This window comes from Malaclemys terrapin, chromosome 2 (genome assembly GCF_027887155.1).
Source record: "Malaclemys terrapin pileata isolate rMalTer1 chromosome 2, rMalTer1.hap1, whole genome shotgun sequence".
NCBI classification, from domain to species: domain Eukaryota; kingdom Metazoa; phylum Chordata; order Testudines; family Emydidae; genus Malaclemys; species Malaclemys terrapin.
In genome coordinates this window covers 133,569,562-133,583,769 of record NC_071506.1, presented here as the reverse complement: position 1 = coordinate 133,583,769, position 14,208 = coordinate 133,569,562, and the positions used below count along the sequence as shown (strand labels likewise).

The window sequence follows — 14,208 nt, the reverse complement described above, 5'->3', positions numbered from 1 at the left end:
CCTTTCAATCACCTTTTGTAAATATTTGTTGTAATAGCTGGCTATTACCATGCTTCCTTCAGAAATATCTGACTAGTGTCGCTGTTAATACCTGCCAGTATCACTGCACATAGTCTTCTCCAAAGCCCATTGAAGTCAATGGATCAGACTTCTAGTAACTATAACGGAAGTAATAATTCATTCTTTAAAAATTTACAGAATCTTACCAATCTGACCAGTTTATCATTTCCCATAGTCATCCATAGAAAGGGCTCTAAATATTTCTGAGCGCGCGTAGGGAAGAGGGGGAGGTTGGTTTTGGTTTTGCAAACTTCTTGCAGTAAATTGAAGCATTCAAAACTTGGCATGAAAACTGATCTTAGTTGTAGGGGGGAGACAAAAATTAAGATTTGGAATTTGAAATTCAACGTTTAGGAAAATTCGCCCATCAAATAGGAACTAGATAGAGTGGTGATTCAGCTCCCTTTGAAGTAAATGCCAATGTTCCCTTTGATTTGATCAGAATCAAGCCCCATGGATCATTTTCACTTACAAACTGGACTGGTCCTATTTTTTCTAGGTGGAGAAACCCACAGTGTTTTTTCAGGTTTTAATGAAATTGGCGCCGTTTCACAAACCTGAGATGAAACACAAACCCCCTCTGTTTCAACGTTTCTGAATGTTTTCTGAACATCTGGTACGGCTGTAATGCTAACCCCCCAAGGCAGGAGTACAGCCCAGGGCCTGATCCTATTCCAATTGAAGCTGATCGCAAGTATACCAATGAGAACAGGATTTTGCTGCAAGGTCCCTAGCTTTCAGCTGCCTCTGTGGGTACATTGACACTGCAAATTAAAGTGTAATTGTAGCGTAGTTAGACGTACCCATGCTAACTTTAGTCCACTGCTATTGTTACCTGCATTAGCCAAACACAGGATGGCACAGGCTTAGTTCCCCCAGTTTGACCCCACTGGGAACTCTGAGTCCACATTCAGGTTAGTAGCCTGAGTTGGGTCCTGCCATTGTTATCTGTGCTAGCTAAATTAAAGCTACTGTGGCTATGTCTACCATGCAATAACTACATCTTAATTTGTGGTGTCGATGTCTCCTGTACCTCTCTATGGAGAGGCTCCATTAAACTCAGTGGGATGCAGCAATATGACTTTGAAGAGACACTTGCAGAACCATAACGGCCTCATCTTCTTCACTGCTGCGTCATTCCCTATCCTTGGTATGAGAGGAAGGGTTGAGATCATGGCACTGGACTGGGATTCAGGACATCTGCAGCCTATTTTCTGGTCTGCCACAGACTCCATGTATTACCATGGACTAGTCAACTCAGTCCCTTTCTACACACAAACTTAATGGTTTAATGAAAGAGGTGTTTTTAAAACTGATTTAGTTACATTGGTACAAAACCCACTTTTATTTCTGTTTCATGAAGGGTTTACTTCTATTTTGTTTCTTACTGAATTAAATTTAAACCAAAGTAAGTCACTGCTAAGCAAAATTAGAGTGTCTTTATGGGCTTTTGGGCTGTGTTAACTAAATCAGCTTTTAACCCAATTTTCAAGTAAACGGGTGCAATCTTTTCATGCTGGCAAACTCCTAATCTCTCTGTTGCTACAGTTCTACATCTTGTAAAATGGAGACAATACTTTCCTTCCCCAAAGAAGCATTGTAAGGATAAACCTATTAGTGTTTGTGAGGTGTTCTGAGATCCACGGAATAGCAGCGTTCCCATCCCTCTGATGAATGATACTTGGTATCTATTTCTATTTTTTTCCTGAAATGCAAAAATTAGATTTTTTTTTTTTTTTAACCCATAAATCTTTCTTCCCCACACACCCTCCTGCCCTGAGGTTCAAGATCTAGGGCCAGCATTGCTTACTTTTAGGCCCCCTTAAAATCCTTTACACTGTCAGAGTGCTGTAAAGGGGCCCTGGTGCAAATAAGAACCAGGCCTCCAGTGTCTTAAACATCATTTGCTTTTTAAAAACCAAGCTTAAAAAATGTTTTTCCTCTTCAGGTCATAAATTTGTCAAGTTTAAAACCAGCCACAACAAAAAAAGTAAAACGATCAACAGTTGTTTCTCTAGCTTGTTCCTGTTCTATCATCCAAAAAAAGTTGATGATGAAGTGTCAGGCAGGAATACCCATCTTATTAAAACAAAGTCAGCAAATGTTTGTTTATGGGAAAGGGGGTTGGGGGGGGGAGGGAGAGAGGACGTGCTGTTGTGAGCATAGGTCGAAGCATGTACTGTGGTTATGCACGGGTGGGTATCAATATACGTATTTGCGTGTTGGAGGGATTAGGGACTGTATGTATGGTCTGTTTGTGTGATGTGTGCATATTTGCATGTGATTGTGCATGAACTCTGTGTGTACTGCATATTTGGGGAGAGGGGGATATATGCACCGTGTATATAATCCATGTATGCATAGATGGGGGCCGTTATTTGTGTGCATGGCTGACTGGCAGTATTGACTGTATGCAACCTCTGTGGCAAATATTCATTCTGTGTAATGCATGAAAATGCCTCTGCTTTAATTAGCTGATCCACTTATTTATAGATGATAGACTAGAATATCAGTGGTTTCCTGCAGAAGCTAATAAGTTACTTTTTAAAAAGCAGGTGATCTCGGGAAAGATTTAGGGTTGTCATGCAATTTCCTTGAGCAAAATTAATCACAGGAAGTTTTTTGTTTTTTTTTTTTCCCCTGGCTTCTGTGAAGATTAACTTTTTTATTTTTTTATTTATTTATTTATTTTTTATTGTTTGGCAGGTCCTTTTAATTGGCTGGAAAATATTCTTCCTGTGAAGTTCCAGTGCTCTGGTGCTTGAATGAGCACAGCATCCCATTGGCTGCCTATACCACCTCCTGATTGGCTCCAGATCCTGGAGGGGGGATAGATAAGGCCGGCTATAAAAGCCCTGAGCTTTGCTCTTGGTCCCCCAGTGAGCAGGAGCTAGGGGTACAAGCGGAGCAAGGCTGCAGCAGTACCAAGTCCTTGACAGACTCCTTTCTCTGTGAGTGTATCCAGATCCGCATCTTTGCTGAAGCCGAAGAAAGAGGAGACACTCTCAAAAACTTAGCGGAAACTTGTCAGAGAATGCTCCAAAAGTCAGTTATTCTCCTGCTGCTGGTGATCAGTGCTGCTGCATCTTATGAAGCCGAACAGAATGACTCTGTGAGCCCCAGGAAAACCAGGGTTGCAGCACAGAATTCAGGTAACACCCCTCAAAGAGGGGCTGAGAGCCCTGATGTGTTTAAACTGTTGCAAATGTCTCTGCTGCTAAGCTTTGCTATAGACTGTCCCTTCGTAGCTGTTAGCAATAAATTATGTAAGCAAAAATCCTAGGAAACTGATTCTGTATAATAGTGATGCATAGCTACAGGAAATAATCTCATTTCAGGAGATGGTTTATAAACCAGCATGTAATCTGCTCTGTGTGTGTGTGTGTGTGTAATCAAATATTGCAGATATTAAATGAGTTACATGCACTTTTTTTATGCAGGTTGAATGTTTTTTTCCCCTGTCATAAATACACTTTAATGTTAAATTCCTTGCTTATTAGCAAGTTAAAGCTCCTTCTGCTAAATATCTGTGTATTCAAAGGTGGGAGGAACAAGATTTTTTTTTCTAATACCACTTCAGAGAATGTAATAAGCTAAACGTGTCCACTGTTAACATGTAGTCTTAATTGCCTATAGATATTGGTCAGAATGGTAACATGACAATATGATAAGCACACTTATCTAACTAGCCTTTATTACAATAGATGAGAGGAATAACTAGCAAGTCATCACTGAATGGCTCTACTTCATGTGCTGTAGGTGTCCAGATGAACTGAGTACATTTTATGTTCTCTTAAGCAATGGAAAAATAAAAATCTGTCTTTAAAAAAAGGTAAAGACAGTGAGGAGGGATCTTCTAATTTGGAGCTCATTAAGAGCTGTTTTATTTTAGATCTGCAGGGTTTTGCAGTACTATATGAGGGTGTTTGCTCAATTTCCTTTTGTATTTGGTTGCTATAGAAACATAAGATCTCTCTCTAGTCCACTGTGCCTAAAACAATAAAACGCTAATGCATATTAAACCTGCTGAAAGCAAGGTTATAATCGAAACCTATCAAAACATATAATTATAAAAACAACTTGAGATGGCTAGGGGTGAATTAGGAATAGGATAATATCACATCTTTCTCTCCAGGTGTGTAAGTGGTAGTGGAGCACAGGGGCTGCATTTCTTTTTCCCTCGAAAGATAGCAGTTGTAACAGACCCCTCTTTCGACTAGGAGCTAGTTTTTGGTACAGGTTTTCCTCTACCACTCTGCATTATATCCTCCTGTCACAGACATCTAATATCTTGATTTGAGACTCCAGGTTCACTCTCTTCCCTGAAGAATGTCAGTAACAAGATCTGACAAAAAGTAATGAATATGCCCTGCACAGGGACATAATTGGACAGACATTCAGCTTGCTAGAAAAGATTACCTGTTAACTTTAGGGTGGTAATACAGTTGGCTCATAGTTTCAATACACCCAATATCATTTTTTAATACAGAGAAATGTTTTATGTTCTGCCGTTTACACACATTGGGGCCTATGTATGAATTATTTTAATTACACATTGATCATTAGTTTAACTCTCTGGATCAAATGTTGATTCTATCTTCATGAAAACCTTTATCAGAGCTGTGCTCTGCTTATGAAGAGCTGGGTACCATATTAATATGTAGCAAGTAACCAGGGACTATCTATGCTGCAGTTGGACTAATATATGGACTAAAACATTCTCCTTCCTAGCATGATAAAGTACTCAACACTAGTCAAAGCTTTTCTCCCTTCAAAATAGCCACAAGAATGAAAATGAAGTTATCACATTTTATTTATTTTGGCTAGTGTCCCTATTCACTATTGATTCCATTTTTCTCTTTCAGCCATTATATGTGATCTAGATATTGTCAATTCATCATGACTGCCTTTCAGACTAATAAACTATTGGAGCTCCAGGGCTTTTAGCAGTATCCCAAACATGCATAATCTCCACTAGTGTTTCTCCTTCATCTCTGCCTCAGATGGACTAACTTTACATTAAGTGGGCTCTACACCTTTTTTATTTAAAGGTTGAGTAAACTCAAAAAATGGGATAAGTAATGGCTCAGGTCAATATTAAAAATGTTTCCTACTGGTCAGTTTCACTTATTTTGTAGGAGTCCAGGACACGCGACTGTCAGAAGATCTGTGTTCTATTCCAAGTTTTGCTGGTGGCTTATTGCATGACTTCAGTTAATACATGCCTGATATGTACCTCTTGTTTTTACTCCCTTCCTTCCCCGCCCCCCCCCCCCAAAAAAAAATCCTGTGACACAGGACTATGTCTACAAGAGTCTTCTGCAACTTAATCATTGGTAACATGCTTTGTGCCCTCAGATGAAGGGGCTATGGAAGTGGGAAGCATTGTGTAATGTCCTATGCCTGTCTTCCAGCTGAAGTGGTTCGCTGTTTAAATAGTGCCCTCCAGGTGGGTTGCGGTGCGTTTGCCTGCCTGGAGAACTCTACGTGTGACACGGATGGAATGTACGACATCTGCAAGTCCTTCCTCTACAGCGCTGCTAAATTTGACACTCAGGTACAGTACAAGGCTAACCTCTTTTTCCTCTTTATTCAGGCCAGCTTTACACCCTGATTCAGCAAAGTGCTTGCTTAATCTCCATGGCACTCAAATGCTTGAAATGGAGATTTTAATAGGTCTGATCCTGCAATGGGCTCTGTACAGGCCACCCATAGTTCCTAATGGGCCTTGCTACTACTTAGATGCGCTTGTGGGAACCAGGACTTTGCTTTTTTGGCCACAAATCTATTCTTCCGGGAGATTTTCTACAGTACATTTTCCACATAGTGTGTGCTGTGTGTGAGGACTTGGCAGAGGCCGTCTTATGGGGCAGAGAGCTAAATTTCCTCTTCAGGAGGAAATATAAACGTTCTTCTAACAAAGTCACTCTTCTGACTGTGTAACCTGGCACGGATGTGTGATTTGAATTGGAAGTCTTCAGCCCTGGGAATGCAAAACCAGTTCAGCCTGACTCTCTGGAGCTGCAGATTTTTTTTCTTCTTTTCACGTGGAATAGCTAGAGAAAGGGCATAAGTAAAGGATCGTAGTCTTGGCTCTGCTAGGGACGTTTACTATCATCTATAAAGTGGGCATAACCATCTCTTCCAATAGGGGAGGGTGACACTATTTGGAAGATCTCAGGGTGCTGTAAACTGAAACACCCCACATCAGGATGTGAGCCTCAAAGCCTGCTTAAAGGTTGGGGCACTCAGCACCTTACAGGATTGGCCCATATATATGCAACATTGCTATCACACAGCTGTGCCATTAGCATCTTAGACCATTTTGATGCTGTTGCTTAGACTGGGAAACTCTTTGGAACAGGGAGTAAGTATTGTGTTTGTACATTGCCCAGTACAATTGGGGCCTTAATCCTGGGGGGGACCCCTGGACATTAATCAATAATTAGGAATACAAGCCCATGGAACAAAATGCCTTGACCATAAATGGGTTTCTTTATTGCTGAGTAAGCTTTTGACACAACACTTAAATCACAGCAAGGATAAATACCCTGCTTTTGCTAATTGCTGCTATGTGTTAACATTTTATGAATGACTTATGCAGTTGCACATTCAGATAATGCTGCTTCTAAATTTGCAGGGAAAAGCCTTTGTGAAAGAGAGCCTGAAATGCATTGCAAACGGAGTTACGTCCAAGGTTTTCCTTGCCATTCGGAGGTGTTCCACTTTCCAAAGAATGATCTCGGAGGTGCAGGAGGAATGTTACAGCAAACTGGACATGTGTAGCATTGCAAAGCGTAATCCTGAAGCAATCACTGAAGTTGTCCAATTTCCAAATCACTTCTCAAACAGGTATGTGGATGTTTCCTTATGTGAAACATACAAGAACACAAAATGAAGCACATTTAAAGGGATATTCTCAACCTGAGTCTATTTTTTTTAATTTTTACATGTTCCAGATACAGCTCACTTTAAATAGTACTTCCTGGTGTTTTAAAATACTCTGAATCAGATTTTTTTTTCTGACCCCCTGCTCATGTTTATAAATTCTGTACATCAGGTGGGAAACAGTAAAACTAGCTAGACAAAGAGCTCTGAAAGGCACAAAGTAAACTTAAAGCTCAGAATTCTTTGGTTAACTGTGTTATACTTAGCAGACGTGTTACTTATAGCGATGGATGGTAGATAACTACGTGTCTGAAAATGTTGCGAGTGTCCCTTTAATTCTTATGCTGAACATCTTAGTGAATATTGCAGCTTAATTTCCTCTCAAGGCAACTCCGCCTCTCTTCAGTAAACAGTCTCATTCTGTGTTTAATATAAATAACTGAGAATGCTTTAAAGGGTGCACCAGCTAAAGGGCTCTTCCATGACTTTGTTGTCATGACCCATTAGGTTATGGGATTCTGAGCATTCCCTACTCCCAGCCTCCTGATAAAATAGAAGGTTACTGTCATCTCTAGAACAAGGCAGGGTAAAGCTAGTGTGGGTATGTCTGGCCATGCTGTAATCACCACGTCTACATTGCAGTCAGAGGTCTCTTCAGTTTTTGCAATGTTATAATTATTTTGACTTGGGGGGGGGGGGGGGAGGAAGGAGAAGGAGGGCAGGATTGTACTAGTACAATCCCTAGTGTGGATACAGTTACTCCCAATGTAAGGGTGCTAAGGATAACTCTTACTCCTATGTAGGAAAGGGAATGCTATAAAACACCTGTATAACTGCATCTGCCCCAGGGTGGGGGTGTTGCACCACGTAACTATACTGCTATAGGCGTACATAGACAAGCCCTTAATTTTATAATCCCTTGGGTATAAATGTTTAACTTGCACGCATGAAGAGTTCAGGTGACTTGACACTCTCTCTACACCTTGTGTGGACACTTACACTGAGAGTGTGTGTGTGTGCGCGTGTGTAAACACACTAGCACTCTGAAATGGTAGAACAGGTGTAAGTCATGCCACAAGGTGCAAAGCAAGTGGAGAATCAAACCCTAGAACAAGGTCACTGTTCCTTAAGACACACGTCTTGGGATAATATGTGGTAAAGGAAACTATTCCACACACAGCCTTGGACTAGCGGTGAAGCAAAAGGATATTGTAACATGTTGAGTAACAAAAGAAGCAGGATTTCCCAGCTAATAGTTTACACTAAGTTCTCCTAAAGCATCCTGCTTTCCCAGCCCAAGTCCCAACATAGACACAAAATAAGAATGTGCCGGTTGGCACGGAATTCCAACAGGAAGTAGTTAAAGGGTCATGCAGCTTCCTGTGATTTAATCTCAAATCAGTAGCTGTGAAGGAGGAAGGCCTTTCTGCCTCTGGACATACTGTAGCTACTGAAATTAAAATTCATTTATTTAATAATCTTCTTAAAAAACATCAGATTGTATTTCTATCCAGTAACTCTGAGTGCTGGAGAGATAGCTAAGGCATGGAATAGGGCATAGGCAAGGGAATAGAATCTGAAAGTTTAATTTGATGATAAACACAAGATCATCATCATCATCATCCAATAGAACCTCTTCTGCAAAGGATACTAACCTGAGCAAAACCTGACCCCAGGAAGAAGAGATGTTTTACTAGGCAGTTCCCAATCACTAGCTTCTGTGGTGCACTGATACATCTGCAGCAGCACAGAATAAAATGGACAACATTCTCTCATACATTTAACCTTCATATAAAGTGTAAATTCTTTATGAAGGGTAAAGGATCAATAGAGGTGTTCATAAATGGCCACAGAGTTGTCTGAATCCAAAAAGTCTCTAAATTATCTAACATTAGGGCTTTTCTATAACCTCTCCTGATGTACTTGTAACCACCTGTAACTACAGCTGTGCAACTAATGGATATTTTTGGTTCTCTGAAAATTCACCCCTCAAAAAATTATTTTGGTTCAACCTCAAAATGAAGTTTTTTGAAAATCTTTGCATCATTATAGAAGACTTTTTTTTAAAACTTTTTAATGTGCCAATCAGATTAAGTGGGATTTTGTTTTCAATTTTTTAAATAAAATTGAAGGAAACTTTGAAACAGAATGTGTAAACTTTTTTTCAGAATTTTTGTTTGCATCAAAAAACAATTTGGTCACCTCAAGGTGAATTTACAGAATGTTTTGAAGTTGCCAAATATGCATTTTTCTCCACAAGGGAAAAAAAAATTCCACTCAGCTCTACCTATAAACATAGTACTTTGCTTATGACCTCTACCCCTTTTTAAACTTCATAGAAAGTGTCACTCAGAACTCCCTAATGGGATCTTCTGAGTTAATGTTAGTACCTTACTCCAAACTCCCAGGCCTTTCACTTCACACTACAGGTATAACAGTTGAGGAAGAAGCCCGAGGTAACATCTGTGAAAAGAGCACTGTGTCTTTTTCCTCTTCTCTACCCTGTGGCCTTCTATTCTGCCCACATCCTCCTTAGATGTGGTAATATGCTCCCCATTATCCTCCTAGTAGCCCCCAGGACTTCTGATACTGCTACACTTCCTCCAATTTGTTCTCTAGGAGATCAGTAGGATTGCCCTGCACTCTTAAGTCCCCTTAAGCAGACAGCGCAAACCTGAACAAGTGATAGGAAAAATCAACACAGCTCTCTCTCTCTGAGTCCCATGGAGGAGAATTCTTTTGAGCACTGTTCTTTCTCTGCTTGACTCAAACAGAGATGGGGAAACAGATCAGCACAAATTCCTGGCTCTCTCTCATAAACAGGAGAGCAAGGAAAGCATACTCTCAGGGCCTTGTGCTAAACTAAGATTCCACAATAGAGGGTAGAAACTGCAGTCACAGGCCCTGTGGAAGGCAAAAGGGCCTGATTAAATTAACCAACTTTCTCATCTTCAGCATGTTACTGCTGGTTGTAAATCCAAAAATTCATCCCATGAGGAATGCATGCGTTTGTCAAGCTATTCAACCTACATTGACCTAGTTTTCTTCAACCCTTTCTAAAGGCTATATAGAAGGGGGGAAAGGGTTGGTGTCCAAATCTCCATAGAAGATTCCTAAGAAGCATATAGAAATTCAGATTCCTTTGAGTGTACATACCAATGGTCCATCTAGTCCAATATCCTGTGCAACAGTGCTCAGTGCCAGATTTTTGAGGAAGCTGCAAAAAAACCCCTAAGGTAAACAGGGAATAATTTTTGCAGAGGGAATTTCTACTCTGGCGCGCATAAGGATCTATATCTTCCAAAACTTATTTCTGTCCATTATCTATCTATTTTGAGCTTATGGTCTTGATATTACGCTTGTTTGTGGGGATGAAATAAGGCAGTTTACAATTTTAATGGTTCTTTACTAGTGAATAAGTCCTGATAAATGTGACCACCTTGATACCTTTGCTCCTAGTCCAACACCGACCTGCCAAAAAAATCTGAGAGTATCATTTACTAATTAGAACCCAAATTTGTGTATTTACCATTCAGAAGCGTAACAGAAGCATGGCTAGGACTAGTTAACCAAAACTAGAATTTTGTCCCAGAAACACATGTACTGTAACTCCATGAATCAAAGATGGAGATGCATATATGGGGTTAAGTCTCTGGGATAGAGAGCAATCTATGTAAGTTGATGCTAGTATTATAACTTGCACATTTGCTGTGAAACTGTTACAGAGCAGGACCTGGGATCACACCCCGTTGCAGTAATAGCTTACAATTTCAGCACAGTCCTCAATACACCACAAAAACCAACCCTGACAATTCCAGTTCTCTCTCAGCAGCACAACTTTTCTGGAGCAGTCTCTTTCAAACTGATTTGCTCTAGCTTGGGATCAACTCTCTCTCCTGTGCTATTATCTCAGTAACTGTCTTGTTCATTTACCCAGGTATTACAACAAGCTCGTGAGAAGTTTATTGGAATGTGATGAAGAGACTGTCAGCACCATCAAAGACAGTTTGATGGAGAAGATAGGACCCAACATGGCCAGCCTCTTCCATCTGCTGCAAACAGATCACTGCTCTCAAACGCACCCCAGAGCAGACTTCAACAGGCGACGTATCATTGAGCCTCAAAAGCTAAAAATCTATTTCAGGAACCTCCGAGGTGAGGGATCTATTCCATCCCATGTGAAACGTACCTCTTCAGAAAGTGCATAATTCCTTAGGGGAGAGAGAATGGGTGTGTAGGGGATCTAAGCACTACCAATATAGAAGCCTCTTTTTCTAGAAGAGTTAATACACCCATCCAAATGTACTGTAGGCTGATTTTAACAACAATTAGAAACTGGTTTTAGATTTAGTCGTTCATATTTTCTATCCCTCTCAAACAAATTTGCATGGAACTAGGCTTCTGTGTTCAATGTCCCAGCTTTCTGCCTTTGAAACTTCTCCATCTCTCTTCTCTTCCCCACCAAAAAAAAGGAAAATCATAAACCTAGGCTTTTACAACAGTCAGTTCTTCAGCAGATACCAAATTATCAATGAACTGTAGCTCAAACACCCTTGCAGTTTGAAACCAACTCAAATAGTTTTAACCTTATGAGGCTGGTAGGTGGCGATAGCTTTTAATGATCTATCCTAAAGATATCAATGGAATTTGTGTTATGAATCTGTGCTGGCCATGGACGAATATGAATGTCATGTTTGGATTCTTGGTCTCGGTGACATACAGTCTTAATCCTCTGTCATAAAACTCCCTTGCCCAGTTAATCTACCACAATCAGGTCTAGCACTCACAAAACATGGAGGACTGTTTGTTTAGTATTGCCCTGCATCTCAGTGCAAAAACTACTAGCAAATCAGACTAGTTGCACTGTGAAAATGACAGCATGAGGTGCAAGACCATGTGGGCAAAGCGATTTTAAGTTGGTCAGTCTTTGCAGTGGTTTAAAAACCCCAGCATCTTTATGTACTGTCTCTAACTGTTAAAAGCTTTAAAAGAATCCTTAACAAAACTGTCTTAAAACTAGAGTATTAAAGGTCTTGCTCTAACTGTGGTATACATAGTTTAAAAATGTCATGTACTGTACATAAATTCCAGAAGAGTCTGCTTAAAAGAAGCAGAATATAATAATTTTATTGCATATACATTTAGTTTTGTACCTTAGCTTTATTTTTTCCCCTGGAAACAGTATCTCTATCATGTTCAAAAGTACACATTCCTCACTGTGGCCTTTTTATAATGAAAGAGAGAGAAATTGTTTCATCATGTATTAGAATTGGATCTGGCAAAAAACTGATGCGTAGTTATTCATACTCGCTGATCCGCTGGATTCTGACTGCCCAAGCTACCTTCAGGGGTTACCATGGTACTTAACTTGCATCCCAGGCAGAAGTACTACTAAAAAGCTAATCTGGGAATTGTCAAAATAGCTGACAGAACAACTCTGCAGCCTTTGGAAGGGTTACTTCTGAGGCACGACATGGAAAATAGAGCCCTGTTTGGTATGCCTAAAGGTAGCCGGCAATCCAAAAAATGAAACTCCTCAAATCCCAACACATGCATCACTGTGCCTGTTGCAAGCCACTTGAAACGCACGGCCTGCAAGCCTGCGTTTCCTACTATGCTCTTCTGTAAAAGAGGCTCTGAAGTGAGGCTTACAAGTTGATTTTTTTATTTTTCTTTCCCCACTCATAGCTGAAGGCTAGAGCAGCTTTTCTGAACAGTAGTCTGTCTTGGGTTCTGTACGCCAAAAAAAGCAACCTTGTGTTGTGTCATGTGAACAGCAGGGCTGATTCCACACGCACATTCCAAAATCTCCCCAGTTAGAAACTACTTCTGGTGGGTGGCTGACTCTGGTTCGGCTAGTTAAGAAGCTAATCAAGTTCTGTAAAAAGCTAACGGGAGGGACATCTCTTTTTGCAAAATATAAAGCAATAGAACTTTTTAACCACAAAGCCTTTAAACAATGACTTGCTGCTAATATATTAAAACCAGATGCAGTGGCAGCATTTCCAGAATTGCTGTCTTCATTAAATGTAGCCCAAAAGTGCTGTCGTAAAATTGTAAGCAGCAAAAAACGTTGCTGACAGCAATTTTTCTTTATATATATACACACACTCTGAATTATGCAGTCCCGTTCAAGCTAGGTGCAACATAGTGTTAAGACTGAATTACAATCAGGTATACTGGAATCCAATCCTGCAAGGTGCTGCATGCTTTCCAGTGGGAATTACGGGTGCTCAAGTAGCAATGGCTTGATTTTACCAGGTGCAGGTGCTCAGCACTTTGTGAGAGGTACTTTGAGATGCACCATTAGGAAAAAGACATGAACAGGAAGTTCGAGAGTTTGGGTATCAAGTACACTACACAGTGGTGTGTCTACACTGGGGATTTGCTCCAATTAAAGCTACCAGTATAGCTGCTCTGGAGCTGTGGTCCCTTTACATACATAGTGCAAAGCAGCTATTTCAACCAGTAAAACTCCCCTTGTGAAGCAGGTAGAACACTTTCCCTCAAAACGTTGTCTTGTTGTTGGAAAAAGTTGTCAAGCCTTTTTCCAACTATTTGTATAAACACTGCTTAGGTTTTCATGTTTTTTTTTTTCCTAAGGCTATTTAAATACCCAACGTTTTGAATATTAAGTAGAAACTCTTTTTGGCTGTCAAAAAAAAAGTGGTTTTTCAATCAGATCCCCAAAAGTATAAAACATTTCCAATCAATTTTTATCAGTTTTTTCACCTGGGGAGGTCAGGGGGGTGTCCTTTCCTAAGCAACCCTATTACTGTGGTTTCAAGCAGGGATAAATCTCATCTAGTGGCTTTACCTATCTACACTGATAGCTAACCTCCTCCCCCCACACAACTACTCAGTGTAGAGAGAACCTATTTCACAAAAATATTTGAGCTGCTTAGTTTATGCCTAATGTCTCACTTTTTCCCCCCTTGGCCTATAGTAATACTAGCACTGCAATACAGTCACACAATTTTTATAGGGAAAAATGATTCTCAGTGTAGAGTCTGACTGTTTCACACATTTAATCTCTAATGCTTTTTTTTTGTCTTGTGCTCACTGCGAAGTGATTTTCTTGGGGGTCGAGGGGCTTATCTAGAAGCGTTTGCATGATTCTCATTGTGATTTGTTTGCACTTTAGACATGTTTGTGCCATTATTAATTTGCATTATGTATTTATAATTTAATGATACTTAGGGGGTTTTGGTTTGGTTTTTTTTTTTTTTTTGGCCGATTACTGGAATAAACAGTGAGCAT

General features: G+C 40.1%; 1 protein-coding gene across 1 annotated transcript; it reads left to right on the top strand.

Annotated features, from left to right (window-relative positions):
* Positions 1–2,801: 2,801 nt before the first annotated feature.
* On the top strand, positions 2,802–13,094 carry STC1 (stanniocalcin 1). Its single transcript, XM_054020115.1, has 4 exons — positions 2,802–3,212; positions 5,475–5,617; positions 6,701–6,912; positions 10,886–13,094. The coding sequence occupies exons 1-4, from the start codon at positions 3,095–3,097 to the stop codon at positions 11,154–11,156; spliced, it is 744 nt and encodes a 247-aa protein (XP_053876090.1). The 5' UTR covers positions 2,802–3,094; the 3' UTR covers positions 11,157–13,094.
* Positions 13,095–14,208: the final 1,114 nt, after the last annotated feature.

Bases quoted from the DNA above. Each gene is read 5' to 3' on its own strand.
- STC1 (XM_054020115.1), top strand. From the start codon at position 3,095: ATGCTCCAAAAGTCAGTTATTCTCCTGCTGCTGGTGATCAGTGCTGCT. The intron at 3,213-5,474 runs GTAACACCCCTC...CCTGTCTTCCAG, and splicing joins GGTTGCAGCACAGAATTCAG to CTGAAGTGGTTCGCTGTTTA. The intron at 6,913-10,885 runs GTATGTGGATGT...TCATTTACCCAG, and splicing joins CCAAATCACTTCTCAAACAG to GTATTACAACAAGCTCGTGA.